This window comes from Acomys russatus, chromosome 12 (assembly GCF_903995435.1).
Source record: "Acomys russatus chromosome 12, mAcoRus1.1, whole genome shotgun sequence".
Lineage (NCBI taxonomy): Eukaryota > Metazoa > Chordata > Mammalia > Rodentia > Muridae > Acomys > Acomys russatus.
The window spans coordinates 41,052,435-41,070,180 of NC_067148.1; the positions used below are offsets into that span (position 1 = coordinate 41,052,435).

The window sequence follows — 17,746 nt, forward strand, 5'->3', positions numbered from 1 at the left end:
AGTCCTCAAACACCGGTCACAGCAGAAATGACTAGAGATCAATTTGTAAAGTTAAAAAGAGAAAGCTTTAGGTTTTAACATGCTAAACCACATTCCTGAAAATAAGGAAAATCAATGTTTTAGAAAAGGATTTTTAAAAGGCCAAATTTCAGAAGAGATCATATTACTGGGAGATAATATTTTTTTAACTAACACAAACAGTTAAGGCAACAGAATGGTAAACAAGTTAACAGTACAGAATAAAAAACTCACCGGGTGGTGGCGGCACATGTCTTTAGAGGCAGAGGCAGAGGCAGAGGCAGAGGCAGAGGCAGAGGCAGAGGCAGAGGCAGATGGATCTCTGAGTTTGAGGTCAGCCTGGCCTACAGAGTACGTTCCAGGACAGCCCAGGCTACACAGAAAACAGACCATGGGGGAAAACACAGACATTTACATTATAACTCACAACAGCAGCAAACGTACAGCTATGAAGCAGCTATGAAATACTTTTATGGTTGGGGTCACAGCAAAGGGTTGCAGCGTTAGGAAGGCCAAGAATTGCTGAACTAAAGGCAAGAAGGAGTCTTTGAGCAATGCCTGCAGCCTAGGCACTGGCAAGGGCTCCTGACTGTGCCTTAGCCCCGCTACAGGACCGAGGAAAGCATGGGCAGCTTCATTCCTCCTAGGAAGACAGACTTGGGAAGGACAAGTGAGAGCTTTGCTCTCTAGGTCTCCTCCCGACTGAAACCTCCCACCAACACATTAGCATGCTCCCAAACACTGGCAAACTGAATTCTGATGATCTGTCTCATGTTTCTTATTGTATGTACACAGGAGACTAGAAAGGAAGGGGTCGCTGTGAGGACAGGGGCAGACAGCTTCATCTTGAAAGACAGTTAGGTATAGTTTTTCCTATGCCAAACTTGTCCCATAATGTGAACTGTGTGGTGAAAGCAAAATAAAGGATGAAGCGGGGGGGGGGGGGGGGGGAGGGAGGGGGGAAGGGAGAGAGAGACAGACAGACAGACACACACACACACATACACACATACACAGAGACAGACAGACAGACAGACACACACACATACACAGAGAGAAAGACAGAGACAGAAGAGAGATAGAGACAGACAGACAGACAGACAGACAGACATACACACACACACACACACACACACACACACACACACACAGAGAGAGAGAGAGAGAGAGAGAGAGAGAGAGAGAGAGAGAGAGAGAGAGAGAGAGAGAGAGAGAGGCTTTGTTTGTGGAAGACAGGAGACTGAACCCAGGGCCTTGTGGTCTCTAGGCAAATGCTGTGCCAGTGAGCAACATATCCCACAGTCCAAGCTCTGAAATCAGTGGCGTTCAAACTATTGCTTAATTCGGCAACTTGAGTGTCACTCCATAATTGCCACAGACTATGGTTTTCCTGAGATCTAGAAGACAGGAGCGCTAACCTCCCAGGTACAAATAAAATTCACAAGACAAATGCCCTGAGGCGCCAAAGGCTATGAGGTCTCAGAATGGCGAGTTTGAAAATTTCACTCTATGGGGCAGGACTCAAATCCATGGAGGCGAGGAACCTGGAGGGAGAGGGAGGTCACGTGACAAGCGCTTGCCTAGGATTTGGCGGGCAGGGGTGGTGTGGTGTTACCTTAAAGCTCTCTTCTTCCTCTTTGTAGACGGGGTTCATGCTGGTCATCATGGCGATGAATTCCACGGCTGTGAGCGGTTTGTTAGGCTGCCGCCGGACTCTGTGGTCGGTGAGCACCTCTTTGACTACTTTGACGATCTGCCCTTGTGTGAAGCCGTCAGTGACTTTGGACAGGCAACTGATGTTCAAGGCATTGGTGAGTACACCTCCGTTGCGAAGAATGATTTGTTTCCACAGAACTGCCATATCCAAGGGAGTAGGGAAAGACAGGAGACCGCAATTACGCCAAGTTCTCCATTCAAAACCCCCTCTCTCCTGGAGAGATGGTCGGTCGAAGAGAAGCCCACCCCAGTTGCTTTGCAATTCAGATGAGCAGACAGTTGAATCAGCTAGATGCATCTCCCCTGGGGACTTTTCCAGAACTGGGATGCATATTGGAGACTCTCAAGTCTGTAGTTCCAACTCAGGTCCCTTGCGAATTCTCGAAGGAAAATGAAACCCCGAACGGTTTTAATGTGGCAAATGCAAGGGGATTTAGAAACTTTCAAGATGGGAAATTCACCTTGGGTGTGTGTGGTTTCCCTGCTCATCCATGAGTGTGGGTAAGTGGGAGCAGAATGTCTTTCCCTTTGTAATTATAAGGTTCATTTCTTGTTTTATTGTTGTAACTGGAATAAGAATACAGATTCCCACTTTTATTAGCCGGTGCCAGGCTCCACATAGTAACACCACATTCCTCCCCTCCACCCCCCAGGCCATCAACATGCTGGCTGACTGCAGCCATTCAGATGGGTGCTGGGGTCAGGGGACCATTCTCTCAGAGCATAGGGATGCTGTGAAAAGGAGTCATAAGATGCTTTGTGATGCTTAACTTTAGAGACAGATTTGGAAGTCTTGTACAGTCTTCAAAATAACACCATGACCAGTGAGCTATGTCCTCGCTGTTCAGGGAGCTTTGAGGGGGATTACTGGGGCCTGCTGTTTTCAAACTAGGCTGTGTGAGGAGTGTTCCTGTGACTGTCTGTCTCTTCATTAGGAAGGTCTGGTTAGACTCCAAAGCATTTTTAACTTCCTCAAGGAACACCAAAACTGCAGTTTAAAAATGACCATTTTAATGAGCTATGATGATTGACAGGTCAGGTCAAGGGTCTATTCTGGGTCTATTCAATGACTCCATAAATACATTCACCCAAAGCTGGCCAAGATGTAAAGCTCTGCTTACTTCTATGAGGAATAGAATGGCTGAGGGAAGGGCCATGGCTATGTCAGGGAGTACCACAGCCCGGATGAGAATTACCCAGTGTTCTCTCCTACTGGCATCCTGGATTGGGAGTATGGGCCTTGAATGAGCTAAGCTGCTGCAGCATTAGGAATGATGGGCTTGGACACTTGTGGGGAGGTAGCCAGGGCCACAGGGGCCTCCTAGTGGCTTAAAACAACAGCCAACTTCCTGAAATTCTGTTATATCCTTCGTGGGTTTGTTGGGATTGGAGCCCTGGTTAATGCTAGTGGGAGAAGGAAGTAGGTACAAACTGCCAAGTGTGCACCTGACATACTGGGAGGTCCGCAGCATGTGACAGGGCGGTTTCTGTACCTGGATTACTGCTGTTTCTCAAACTATTAACATTGCCTTCCAGTTTCTTAACCCTCTAAACACCAACTATGAAACATGAGCAGTGTGTGTGTGTGTGTGTGTGTGTGTGTGTGTGTGTGTGTGTAGACAGAGCATAGCAAACAAGGAGAAATCGCATTTAAATGTAAGCACCATAGACAGAATTAGAAATCAGAAAATACAATTTCCAGCAAAATGGCAGACAGCAGCCTCAACTACACAACTGTGTCACTTGCAAACAGCTTTGGTTTCTACCCAAACCTGTTCAATCTGTAGAAAAGACCAATGGACTCCAGTGGTGGCTCTGACAGGTGACACTTGAGCTACTCCCTGGGGTCTATGGGACCTGGTGTAGAGAGTCTCAGCTGAGAGGGGCTCCACAGCGGGCCCAGGACTGGCAGGCAGCTGGATGACCCAGGACTGCAGATGGGAAGAAAAAAGCACAGATGTCTTGGGTGCTGGTATGGGTGAGGTGAGCACCCCTTCAGTGTTTATGACAGCAAGGGAGCCTCTGCTGGGGATGGTAGTGTGTGTGTGTGTGTGTGTGTGTGTGTGTGTGTGTGTGTGTGCGCGTGTGTGCATGCGCGTGTGCGTGCGCATGCGCGCGCATGTGTGCTCGTGCAGGAGCCCAAGGTGGATGTCCTGTACCATCCTCAGTTGCTCTCCACCTCACTTTGCGAAGAGACAGGATCACTTGTTGAGCCTAGAGCTCACTGAGGTGGCTAAGCTGGCCGATGGGCTAGCACTGGGATGACAGGTGTGCAGCTGGGAGGTCAGGCTCAGGTCCTCATGCTGCCTGGGCCATTACCCCAGCCTTTGGCTTCCTCCTTTGGAAGGGAGGCCCCTCACTCTGTAGACTGACCCACATTCCCCACCCTTTGTGGAGAAAGGGAGGGATCTGGGCTCAGCAATCTGCTTTTTGTTTCCCTCAACTGACCCGATTCTGGCTGGGTCCTCCTTGGCATAGGAGCTTAACTTTCATTTTATCTTGGGCTTCATGGGCCCAAGAGCTACGTGATACGATCTGAGTGAGAGACTGACCCTCTGGGGCCTTGAACTCCAAACAAACCTGAACCCTTTACTCTTGAGCTCACCCATTGTAGTCTGGATGGGCGGGGCCTATGGATTGTGTAATTAGCCAGGCAGATCCTGGGGAAAGGCAGCTAGGGTACAGCAGTAGGGTGGCCCCAGGGAGTAGTGGTGGAGGGGGGCTTCTGAGGGTGGTTTGTAGAACAGGTTCATTTGGGCACTAGGAGGGAGGTAGACACTGAGCTATGACTAGTGAGCTTTATTTCAAGCCTCCTGCCCCACCCAGCTGCCCAGCTGACCTCCCTGTGCCTACTGTACCCAACTCACCCCTGTGGGGTTTGACATGTGGTGATGCGGGGGATGTGTTCGCACACCTCTGGGGCTCTTGGCTGCTGGGTAGATAAATGGCAGAGTAGTGGCTCCGGCAATGAATCTGTAGCCCTTGACTGCAAGGGCTGGAGGAAACCTCTGTGATCACTGTGGAGGCAGGAGTGGTCTTTCTCTAAGACAGATGCTCTGCAGCACTGACACTGAGAGCGTCAGGGCTACAGTGAGAAACACACACAGCGTTTATGATGACGGCAAAAATGGCTGCCAGATGAATTACCGCTGGGAAGAAATGTGTGAGAAGCAGGCACTTGATGGATGGGCCCTGGGCCCGGGAGAAGCACTTTCTGCCCAAGAGGAAGGGCTCCTTCTCCACCGCGATGAAGGCAGAAAACACTCAGTAAAGAATCTGCAGTTTGACCTGAGTTCTTGGAGACACCTGGCACTTCCGTCAGGGACATCAGCTGCCTGCCATGTGAATTGATAGTTTCCCTGTAAAGTCTGTGCTTTTGTCAGACACTCAATCCAAAGTTAAGCCTAGGGCTTGTAGTCGCTTAAAACGAACACGCCATCTCTTTGCGGTAAAGTGATGTGAAATAAGAGAAAAGGGAAAGTGAATGAGCTGAGGAGGGAGGGGGAGCCCCGAGAGGACCGGAGCCCCATACAGGATCCCCACTGCTGCTCCCAGCACTGCACCACCCTCCTTTCTGCTCCTCACTGGTCTCCTCTTCTGTACAGCCTCTTCATGTCTCCCCATCTCTTTCTGGTGACCCTCACCTCTGTCCAGCTTTCTCCCCGCTCCTTCCTACTCTTCTCTCCTGCCGTGTCACCTGTGTCACCCACCAACCCGTCTTCCCTTCGTTCTTCAGGTCTTGCTGGTTGAGAAGGACCGCTGTGGCCCTACATGATCAACAAGCCCTAGGTGGGTAGACATAACAGGTCCTAGAGTCTTCCCTCCTTGACTCCTTATGAGGTCAGGGTCACACTCGGTGCCGCTAGAACGACTGACAGCCTTAGCCCCCGAAGGACGCAGGTTCCTCTAAATCAGTGGTTCTCAGCCTTCCTAATGCTGTGACCCTTTAACACAATTCCTCATGTTATGGTGACCCTTAACCATAAAATTACTTCGCTGCTACCTCATAACTGTAATTTTGCTGCTGTTAGGAATTGTAATGTAACTATCTGTTGTGCAGGACGCAGAATATGTGACCACCAAAGGGGTCGTGACCCACAGGTTGAGAACCACTGTTCTAAGCCCACCCGCAGCCCTCCTGCTCTACTCGCCTGCAAGCAGACCCCGGTGGCCCAGCTTTGGTGCCTCCCAGAAAGCCTTATGATACTTGCCATATCTGGAACCATAGTCGGGTCTGGGAACCAGAATGATCTTTTGGTATACTCTGCAGAAGGACTGAAGCTCAGCATCAAAAGGGCGCTGTGTGGTCCCCACGATCAGGATCCTGTCGTCTGGTTTCAGGAGCTTCAGAAATTTGGGGAGGTGTTTTTTCAGGCGTTTTGGTTCATTCTGGGAGGAGGAAGAGAGAGGGGAAAGATTAGGTCATATGGAGAAAAGAACTGAGGGTGGAGAAAATGGAGTGGCATGTGCGGTGACGTGCACTCGGCGAGGCCATTTCAAGGTTCTGCTCACACCTTCTCTAAGTGTCTCCCTGGATGGACCCTGGGAAGCGCCTCCTACTTGGCCCGACATTTTCTTGTGGCAATTTCCTGCCCGTGGCCTCTGTTTTCAAATTTGGAATTAAGAAGAACGGAAAGGAAGGAAAGAAGCACCTGATGAGGACCCAAGACCTAGATTTCTTGGCTCCAAAAAAACCACTTTGTCCCTAGCTGCCTTAGAAGATGGACTCCGTTTTCCTGTGCTGCACAAGGCACCACGAGGACCCAAAGTCCTGGCTCCCGTGTCACCAAGGGCTCTGCCGCTGTCAGCAGCTGGATGATGACTTCAGGCTGTAGCATTTCAGTGCCACGTCTTCACCAAGAGGGAGAGGCTGGGGTGTGGATGGGCTCTGCTCTGGATGCCAGGAAGAAGCAGAGCTGGTCCTGTAGCCACAGGCAACGCATGCCTTGGAGTTACATCTGACAGGTACAGCTAGATGAAGAGGCAGCACGGGATGAGAGCTTAGGCAGAGATGCCCACTCATTTTGGCTCCTGTTGACTAATGATACTTTGCATCTTCTTATGAACTACGTGGTCAGGCTGGTGTCTTTTTTTGAGGGGGGCGGGAACATGGCTTTTTTTTTTTTTTTTTTTTTTAGCTCGTTACAAGTTGTGGGCTTTAAAAAAAAGGAGTTGGGGGCTTTATTATTTTGGCCAGGTCTCTTGAATTTCCACACAAACTTTGGAGTTAGCTTTAAATGTATGTGAACGAGTCAGCCCCGAAGCTTATGGGGGTTGCACTGCAGCTGAAGGTGGATCTCAAGGCGATGTCATCTGCATGGTTAGTTTGTCACCACGAGCTAGAGCCATCTGCAAAGAGGAGAAACTGCCTCTCAGTTTGGCCCATGAGCACAGCTGTGAGGCATCTTCTTGACTGAGCTTGACATGGGAGGTCCTAGACTACTGTGGGCTGTGCCACCCCTGGCCAGGGGATCTGAATTACTAGGAACGCAGGGCTTGAAAGTAATGGGAGCCATCCGCTAAGTAGCATTCCTCCATGGTCTCTTCTCCAATGCCCATCCCCGGGTACGGCTTGAGCTGCTCTGGCTTCCTTCAGCAACATGTAACTTTTCCTTCCCAAAGGTGGTTTTGGTCAGTGTTTATCATAGCTAGAAATCTGACTCCATCTTAGCAACATTAAATCTTCAACCCCGGCATATCTACTGGATGCCTTCCTGTCTGTTGAGGCCTTTGGAACCTCTGAATGCTTTTATAGTTTTCAGATGGGGGGGGGGCGTCTTGTGTTACTTTTATGCCATGGTGCCTTTCAAAAGCATTTTCTATGGAGTGGAGATGGAATGGTGGTAGGTTGAGAGATGAGTGGAGACGCAGAAGGTAGGCTGGGATTTTAAGAAGCAAAGCAGGGCAAACAAGCCTTGTAGGGGGTGCGCAGGAAGTGAGGGGGTGCATGTGTGAGCTACCCAAAGACTGGCAGAGAAAGGATTGACCTGAGTGTTCTGGAAGGCTCAGAACAGGTACACACCCTTAGTAGCTCAGTTGCTATGGTGATGGTGGTGCCCACCCTTCTCTTTCTGAGGTGGGCTATTTGCATGTCCTGAAATGGCAGGGAGATCCGAAATTAAGTAGCCTATTTGGATGACAAATGTTGATCCTGGGTGGCATCTACAGTGACCCCCTTCATACTGAGGAGGGGCGTTCTCTTGAGTCGGGAACAAGAAAGCAGGTGTGTGTTCTCCCAATGCTCGGGCCAGTGCAGTTCCATTTCAGAGCCGTTCGTTCGTTCGTTCATTCAGCACAAGGCCTGCTCATCAATCATACTGGGAAACGTCTCCTGATTAGCTGGTCACCTCCACGTCCGCCACCCCTCACGGCTGGCCTGCCAGTCTCTCACAACTGTATTATTGTGGGCAATTTCAAATTAGTGGCTAGCATCCACAAGGCAATTTCAATTTGCTTTTCTGCAGTTAACGCCACAAAAAAATGAGCATCACAGCCAGCGCCAACAAAGCAAGCAATTCCCCGGTGGAGACCTATTGTGGCAGCAGGGAAGGCTGGGGCTAGATGGAGTAACGAAGGGTAATGATGCGGAAAATGCAGGAGCAGGCGCCCTTGTCTCAATCTTTACCTTCGTCTCTGACACGACTGACCGTCTGGTTATGGCAACATCATAGAACAGGCACCAGCTAGGGTCTACCAGGGCAGCACGGGTGGGTCCCCACCTCTCCATCCCCAGGATTGGACTTTTCTGAAAATTCTGAGGCCTAATAAGGGCTTGCTGGGGTGACATGGAAGGACAGGGGTGGGCAAGGGGGAGGAGGAGGAGGGAGAGGAGGAGGAAACAGAGGAAGAGTTTTTCATCTTTGTCTCCTAAGACAGGTCCTCAAAGGCAAGTCCCAGGAGAGGTCTAGCATAGTCCCAGGGGAACTATAGGAGGCAGAGAGGAACGGGAGGCTGGACCCATAGCAGAAGGGAAAGTCAGTTTTGCATTAAGGAGCTTCCAGTCTGTGAGTGGTACCCAGGTTGAAGGTATGGCCTCCATACTTAGCCTGGCTCTGAATGCCCCATCACCCTTCCTCAGTCCTGTGTTCTCGCAAATCTCTGCTCTCTTTTGTGAAAGAGGACCAGGCCTCCCTCCAAGGGCTGCTGGGAGTTGTGCTCATGGGTTTACTGTGCTTCTTTTACCTCCCTTCTCTGTCAGAACCCATGTCCGCAACTCAGAAGTGTGACAGAGGCTCTGCAGTCAGGTTTTCTCAGGGCTGGCTAAGCCTTTTCCATTACTTCATAAGCTTTACTGGAGAGGGGTCTTAATGTGAGGCAGAGGTACTGGGGGGATCTGTCACCATGGATGAGATTTCAAGGGATGGCCCTAGAACCTTCCAGCCTGGCAGGTAACCATTTTGAGCCAAGTGGCCTTGCTCTTTGTGTTGTGATTGTGGTCAGCCATAATTGGTCTCCTGGTTCCTGGAAGATGCTTTCTTCTCTGGGCATTTACAGTCTGGAGACCAGAGGAGCCTTTGGGATAAAGGCTGGGTCGTGGGGGGGTGGGGGGGGGAAAGGACTCTGAGTCCCATGTGGCTAGGAGTTGGTGAGAATGCTGCTCCAAGTTCGCGTGTTCACTGTAGCAACTGTTGCCCTAGCCTTTGGTCCTCCCCTTCTGAACATGGGTTGTTGAGAACCCACTGCTGTGGGTCCCCAAGACCTGGTGGGTGAGGACCTTGGGTAGAGCTAGCCCCAGCCTCAGCTCCAGAATGCAGAAAAGCATTAAGAACTTTATGCCCCTGTTCCAATGGGTCAGGCCTGGGGTTACTGTGCTCAAGATCCTCTGGTGCCTGCTGTGCACCCACGTGGCTCAGCACTCACCTCCTGCTGGGGTGCCTGCATTATCCCTGGACCTTGTATTCAGAGACCTCAGGGAAGCTTTCGCTCAAATTCAATGGGATATTTTATGTGGTGGTTTGACCGACAATGGCTCTGATAGGCTCCTCTATCTGAGTAATTGGTTCCCAGTCAGGAGAACTGTTTGGGAAGGATTAGGAGGTAGGGCCTTGTTGAAGGCTGTGTGTCAATAGGGGGGAAAGGCCTTATGCACACACTCAGGGTACACACTGCCTCCAGCTCTCAGATCAAAGATGTGAGCTCTCAGCTCTGCCTGCTGCCATGCCTCCACTCAGCCATCTTGGATTCTAACCCTCTGAACCCATAAACCAAACTAAATGCTCTGTTTCCTAAGATGCCTTGGTCATGTGGCTTGGTGACAGCGACAGAACAGTAACTTATACATTCTGGGCCTTGTCCTGGGTGTGATTTGTGGTCTTCAAAGCAAGGAACTCTCCTGACGGTCAAGGATCTTCTAGCTGGTGTGAACAGAGAAAAAGTTCCATTTGTGCACAGTGAGGCTGTGCCTCCATATCCTATGGAACAGACCAGGCTATGGGATGGTATTTTCAGGGTTTGGAAGACAAGACCAGAAGGGTGGATGTGGGGTCTGGAGAGGTGGTTCATCTGTACCACCGACTTCTCCATCTTCTGCCAGCTTCCTGCCTTGCATGACCATTCCCCATGTGAGGTGTCTGCTCTTGTTGTATCCCCTAAAAGCAGTCTCAGTCCTCCCCACTGGCCTTTGGATCTCATTTATCCACTGGTCACATTCTTCGGAATCTCTATGGACTTAGGTTCCTATAGAGCTAAGAGCTGATGACTAAATAAGTAAAGACTAAGAGAGGTCAGGTTACTTGGTGAACGACACGCAGCCAGCTAAGGTGAATGGCAGAACCAGCCCGCAGCCCATGCCTCCTGGGTTTCATATCACCGAGGCTGAAGTTCTGTAGGACAGTGAACCACCAGGTCTGTTAGCAATCCACATATGATGCTATCATATATATGACCACTGGCTGAGGACAGCCCTGCATTGCTCTTTAGACATAGGAACGTATGACACGCTCCTTGGCAATTTCTGTCATCAGTCAGACTGGGGACTTTTCCTTTCTTCCTCAATGTCTCAACATGGTCAGCAGAGGGCGCTAACCACTGGATTCACAAATGAAATATAACAAATGAGTCTTCCTAAGAGGTTTTGAAATGACAGGGCAATCAGGGCTCATTTGGAGAAGCAAAGATTGAGCTTTGGGGCTTTACCCAAATCACCTCTACCTGCTGAAAATGATGTATAATACATAAGTGATTAAAATCCTTACCGATTTAATCAGAAATTCACAGCTAACCACTATTTGCTCTGGTACAAATTGGTGTGGGATAACAAGCCTGTGTATCTGTAATTTTTTTTTTTAACTTGTGGGAAATTTGCTGGTGATTTGTGGGGGGAAGTGTGGGCCATTGAAAGGAGAGAAAAGAAGGAAGGAAGCAATTGAGACTGAGCTCCCCAGAGGCTCTGAATACAGGGCACTTAGCTTTGCTATTGATGGCCTTTGTTCACGAATTTCAGGCCCTTTCCTATTTATTATTATGAACAATAGGAAATTGTAATAATAACTCCATGTGTGCCTCTGGCCGTAAGTGAGCAGAGTTCTCTGAATTGTTTCTTTCCTCTGAATCATGTTTGAGCTGGAAAAACCTCCCTCCTTCCTTCTTTCCTCTTTTTTTTTCCCTCCCAAATTATGCCTCATAAAAACCAAGGCGCTGGCTTCTTTCAAACACTGACAGGCACTCAGAGCAGAGAGAGCCTACTGCAGAAGGACTTAAACACCCCCCCCCCTCCCCATGTCTCCTTTACTGCCTTGAAAAGCTAGGACTTTTTCTTGAAAGGTAGAGCCGTCCCTTGTGAGGGGCCCCTGCGGAGGAAGGAAGGCGTCAGGGAATAAAAAGGAAGCAGCCAGGAGGACTCACCCGCTTCTCAGCATGCGGGACTTTTTTGTAGAAGGTTTTCTCCGTGTCTTGGATCCATACCACAGAAGGCTGAAGCTGGCGGGCCACCTGCAGGGCACAAGAGGCAGTCCGGGGTGAATGCGCTTCTTCCTGGGGGACACTGGCCCTCTTTCCCCGACTGAGGGCATCTCTGACACACCCTGAGGAAGCAGGGCCTCCAGGTCACCCAGAAGTGTGCCTGTCCACCTGCCCCGTCTGCTCTTTGCATCTCAGTAACTGCCTGGGAGGTGGGGCTGTGGAGTGGCCTCCACCTCCACAGGCTTGCCTTAATGGACACATTCCTGTATTGGTGCCCAGAGCCCCTGCCTGGTTTGGTTTGTCATAAAGCACTGGTTTTCAGCTGAGAGTGAATGGGAGCAGGGCCACGTGTTTTAATCACAGCCTACTCACAGTTCCCAGGTTCATTTAAGTTTGCTTGCTGCAGGAAAACATGGAGCTATTTGTTCACCCGTGCTTTTGTGACTGAGGCTCCCCTGCAGGATGGTGGCTCGGAGCCTTCCTAGAGTGGGCCGGGGATTCATGGCAGAGTTAGGCTTGGACTTAGCGAAGGCATGTGAATAATTGCCACACACCTAGCCATCTCTTCAAAACGCCCCCCTAGGAGTGGAGTTCAAGTATTTCTGCAACAATTCCTGCTTTGTGCAAAATTGTGGTGGGTTAAAAGCAATTATCAGCTACAGCATATATACAGTGTTAGGGACCCTTATTTATACATGTCTTGAAACATTATTGAGGCAACATCATTTACGCAGTGGCTGATGGGAAAGTCATTAGGGGCGTGATGACAGAGCCTGTTCCCCCTGGCATTAATGTGCCAAGTGAGAACCAGGATGTTGATTGAACCTGATGCAACACCTGGGTCAGATGTACCTCTGTCCCCCTAATGTGCTGGGACACTCAGCAAACTGTAGAAACCAGCACAGTTGGGAGGTATTAGGCTTTTAGACCCTGGGTCGTAGAGTTTGAGAGTTCAAGTCTTATTCTTAAATCCCATGCCTCAGGTGGCGTGGAGTGTAACTGAGGGCAGTCTAGCAGTGAGAGGTGGAGCTGCTTCAGACCAGGCACAGGGCCTGTGCCCTACACACATCAGAGCCAGCAAGCATGTGACACAGCCATCACATGTCAGAGCCAGCATGCATGCGACACAGCCATCACATGTCAGAGCCAGCATGCATGCGACACAGCCATCACATGTCAGAGCCAGCATGCGTGTAACACAGCCATCATATGTCAGAGCCAGCATGCATGAGACATAGCCATCACATGTCAGAGCCAGCATGTGTGCGACACAGCCATCACATGTCAGAGCCAGCATGTGTGCGACACAGCCATCACATGTTAGAGCCAGCATGTGTGCGACACAGCCATCACATGTCAGAGCCAGCATGCGTGTGACAGAGCCATCACATGTCAGAGCCAGCAAAGCATGTGACATAGCCATCACATGTCAGAGCCAGCATGCGTGTGACACAGCCACCACATGTCAGAGCCAGTATGCGTGCGACACAGCCATCACATGTTAGAGCCAGCATGCGTGTGACACAGCCATCACATGTTAGAGCCAGCATTCGTGTGACACAGCCATCACATGTCAGAACCAGCATGCATGCGATACAGCCATCATTCATCGGGCCCTGACTGTGCCTCACATGTATGCAATGTCCTCAACTCAATCTCACAAAGTATGTCCCATTATTGGTAGTGACTCTGAGGGTCAGAGGTGATCTAAGATGCACAACTGCAAAATGACAGACACAAGATGGAGGCCAGCATGATGCAGGAAACATGGGCTACACCTGTGGTTCCCTTGTCTTTTTTTTTTCCTTTTTATTTTTTTTTTCTTTTTAGGTTTTTTGAGACAGGGTTTCTCTGTGTCACAGTCTTGGCTATCCTGGACTCACTTTTGTAGACCAGGCTGGCCTCGAACTCACAGCGATCTGCCTGCCTCTGCCTTCTAAATGCTGGGATTAAAGGTGTGCGCCACCACTGCCCGGCTCCCTCGTCTGTTTTAAACCAAGGACACGGGCAGTTCCAGAGTCCCTGCCTCAGGGGAGAGAAGCGAGGGCTGGAGATGAGTGCATGGAGGTTGAAGAGCCAAACACTCACTGTTGATGCCACAACTCTAGCTCTCTCTTCATGGACATTGCTTCTTTATTGAGCCCTACCCCAAACCACTGTGACTTCTGAATTTAGCGCAACCTCTATCTGTGGGTCCTTTATTTTGGTCTGGCCTCCTGTGGTTTATTTTTGGCACCAGAATCCAAATAGACATTTTATTTTTCCTAGATTTTTTTTTGATTGCTAGGAAAAAAAAAAAAAAAAAAAGGAGATAAAAAAAAAATTCAGTCAAGGGTCTGGGTAGACGGCTTAGTTAATAAGTGCTTGCTATGCAAAGTGTAAGTACCTTGAGCTTAGATCCCCAGCACCCAGGGAAAAAGACAGCATAGTGGTGTATGTATCCCAGTGCTGGGAGCTAGAGAGAGGAGATCCCTGGGGCTTGCTGCTGACCAGTGTAAGCAAGGCAGCCAGGTCCAGCTTCAGAGAGATGGGGGAGGGGGGTTCAGAAAGAGAGGGGGGTAGGGAAGGACCTTGCCTTTAAAAATAAGTTGACAAGTGACTGAGGAAGACAATTAGTGTTGACCTCTGGCCTCCGCACACACATGGACAGGTAAGCACACACACACACACACACACACACACACACACACACACACACACACTCCAGTCTGTCCTAGTAACAAATTAAAGCAGTTTCTATCTGGCCTGGCCCTTCTTGTGCTGCGCACTTCTCCCCAAATCCCAAGCCCATTCATTGCCAGTGTCTCCTGGAAGTGCCGCTCTCCACCCCCCCCTCACCCCCCCCCCAACTCTGGTGTGACTTTGCATGGCCGCTAGTGAATGTGAGGCTGCATGGTGTGAACTGAAAACCCTCAAGCCAATCACCTCAGGAGTGACCAGCACAAACCAAGCCATCTGTCTCACAGCTGTCACCCTTGCAGTGGATACATGCCACACGAGAAAGGGATGCCCTCTCTGCTTCTCTCTTCCTCATCTATAGCCTTTTATAAAACCAGTGCCCAGAGATGTCAAAGCAACTTAATAAATGACTCTCCAGCTTCCACATCCTATGAGTCTCTAGCAGAGGTCGTGGCTGCACTGCAGACGGAGGGCTGGGGACAGCGATCCCACTCCAGTCCTACAGGGCGAAGTCCATCATGTTTAGGCACCAAACTCTTTGCTAGGGTGGAGAGGACTCAGAAAGTACCACAGAACAGCACAGGATGTAGGCTCCACCTGAATGGTACCAGCCCCGGCTGGGAAGCCATGAGAAGAGGCAGACAGAGGAAGACAGTATCTGGGAGTGCTGGCAATGCTGGTCAGGAAGCTGTGTTGCTAGGATGTTACTGGTGGCCTTGGCAGGAGTGAAGGGGACAGAAGGCAGATGACAGGCAGCTCAAGTGTGCATGACTAGAGTCTAGAAGACTAAGAAGGTCTTTCAGGAAGATGTGTAAACAGTGGATGGGGGTGGATGGGAGAGTGAAGACATGTTTGGCAGCTTAGTGTGTCCAGGGCAAGAGGACCACAGAGATGGCGGGTGATGAAGTGGGAAAGACAGAAAAGGCAACATTGGGGAGAGATAAGGTGGGAGGTGTGGAGAGAGTGAAGAAGAGAAAACTACTGGGGACAGTGTGTGACATGATGAGAGACTGGAAGTTAGACAGACTCCCTGGTAGGCAGACAGATAGGGAGAGGGGCTATGGCTAGGTAATAAAAGTGGTGAATTTCCAAGATGGCCGGCTTCTTCCTTACCCTCCTGACTTGAGACAAAAGTCTGCATCTTAAAACAAAGGCCTTGTAGGTTTTTTTTTTTTTTTTGCCCCCCACCAGCAGGCGCCCCACTGATGGTCTGGCTCAACAAGTTCAAGGTCTGCTCAAGACATGTCACACAACAATTGGAGCAATCAACCACCGTAGGTGTCTGCTAGTAGGGCAGGGACACTCCATAGGCTTTCACAGCCTCATGACTAGACCAGCGTGCTTGGCCTTCTGGGTCCTCCCTTTGCTTTACAGAGGGTCTTTTTCTCTGTGTATCTGTTGCGTGCCTATTTTCTTGCCCCCAATAAATGCTGGTCTTCAGCTAATGAGTCTGGGGTGCTTGAGACCCCTCTGCTGCTGCCTGTTGCACTTCAACTTTTTCCTGCCTTTTAATTCTTTAACGGGCAGAGAAAACAAACCCCAATCAGGACCCCTGGACTGTATCATTTGGGTGGCTCCTCTTGGATTTCTTTTTGAAGACTGTATCAACTGGACACATCTCTGAGAAGGAGGTCTCTTATTGAACACAGACTGGCCCAGACCCCTCGACTCTGTCCTTCTCACATCTGTCTTCAGACATTTCCTGTCTTTACAAACCCCTCCACACCAGTCACTGATATGGGAACATTGCCCTGTGGACTGTCTTGCAGGCTGCCCATCCCCCAAACAGGAAATGTACTTCTCGAACATCATGCTTCCACAAGGGACTGTTGTTCATGGTTCTACCCTTATAGTGAACATATAGGTGGTGGCTGACTTCTTAGATCTACCAGTACTTAGATGTGTATTTTGGGGCACATGGTTGGTATTCCCTTAGAATAACTTTTGGAGGGAGCCTGGTGGAAGTCACATGAGTTTGTGTGGCTTTAAAATCACAGCCACCTAGAGGCTCTATCTATCCATACCTCCCACTGCTGGTGAACAGGTAGGGACCACTACAGGGCACCAAAAGCATGTACACTCTGGGCCATTAATCTGTCACCTGTTAAAACCATTTTTCTTTGTACAGATTCTTTCAAAGCTTTGTCACAAAACAGCGGCTTAGGCCGCAAGGCCAGAATGCGTTCAGAACAGAGACGCTGACCAAGACAGCAGGGGACTAAGTGTTTAGTTTGTTACCAGCATTGCTGCACATAGGACCTCTAGCATGGAGATTGTGATAAATAATGGTCACCTAGGTCACCTTGCAGAGGCTGCTTTGGTGGTTTAAATAAGAATGGCTCCCGTAGCTCATATATTGAATGCTTAGTCATCTGGGAGCAATGCTATTTGGGAAGGATTAGAAGGATTAGGAGGTGTGGCCTTGTTGGAGGGAGTGTGTCACTGGGGATGATGGGCTTTGAGGTTTCAAAGGCCCATGCCAGGCCCAGTCTCTTCAAAGTTCTTTTCAACTTTCTCTGATGGTACTTATGACCTTGGGTCTCATGGAGTTTATTACCCAATTTGGGCTATATTCCAGAGCAACCTGACCCTGGGGAGAACCGGGTCCAATATGCGGGAGGTCACAGTGTCTACAGTCACTGCATGGATCCTATCAGTTTATAAATATGAGTTCTTTACAAGATCCTGCAGCTCTCAGATGGGGGAAGAAGTGGCCCAAACGCTGGACATCTGTTTCCATATCCTATCTGTGCCTTTCATTATTTTAACTGGGTCCAGACTCACTTCAGACCTGCACACAGGCCGGTTGTTCATTTCAAAAGTATTTTGCCTAAGATGAGACCTCAGGACTAGCTTAGCCGGCTGCCTGTTGAGTGGGTATGTTCCTTCCACCACAAACTTGCATTGTTCTACCAATTTAAATATCAAGGCTCAGTAAGTCAGGACACTTGTGCAGGATGACACTGACCTCAGTGGCCCAGCAGTTCCTTGAGGAAGTCAACTGTCTGCTAACCCAGCAAGTGCAAGGCCAGGCTGTTTCCACCCCAAAAGAAAAGCCTTTAAAGCCATCATGATGGTTACCAAACTGCAGCCAGCTCCCTAATCAACAAATGGAGCAACGACATGACTTGGCTCAGCCCTGGCTCCTTTGGCTTGAGTTGAGGACACCTGAATGGCAGGAATGACGGGCTCTCATCTCTGCTATTTCCTTGTCTTACGAACCAGACACTCACTGTTCCTGGAGGCACTACCTGCCTGTACCTCAGCCTTCTAGAAGCTGCACCTGTCTATCTCTCTCCCTTGTCAGCACTGGTTACCAACAGTAAGTGCTCAGGTCTGCTATTCCGTGCCGTGTGTGTGTGTGTGTGTGTGTGTGTGTGTGTGTGTGTGTGTGAGAGAGAGAGAGAGAGAGAGAGAGAGAGAGAGAGAGAGA

At 49.8% G+C, this 17,746-nt stretch overlaps 1 protein-coding gene across 1 annotated transcript in view; it reads right to left on the bottom strand.

The window, feature by feature from the left end:
• Positions 1-17,746, bottom strand: part of Iqca1 (IQ motif containing with AAA domain 1) — a 112,741-nt gene that overhangs the window by 3,864 nt on the left and 91,131 nt on the right. Inside the window, exons 16-18 of the mRNA XM_051154319.1 lie at positions 11,578-11,664; positions 5,946-6,123; positions 1,634-1,872 (exon numbers count right to left, since the gene is read on the bottom strand). Coding sequence (XP_051010276.1) covers positions 1,634-1,872; positions 5,946-6,123; positions 11,578-11,664 — 504 coding nt within the window. The remainder of the gene's footprint in view (positions 1-1,633; positions 1,873-5,945; positions 6,124-11,577; positions 11,665-17,746) is intronic.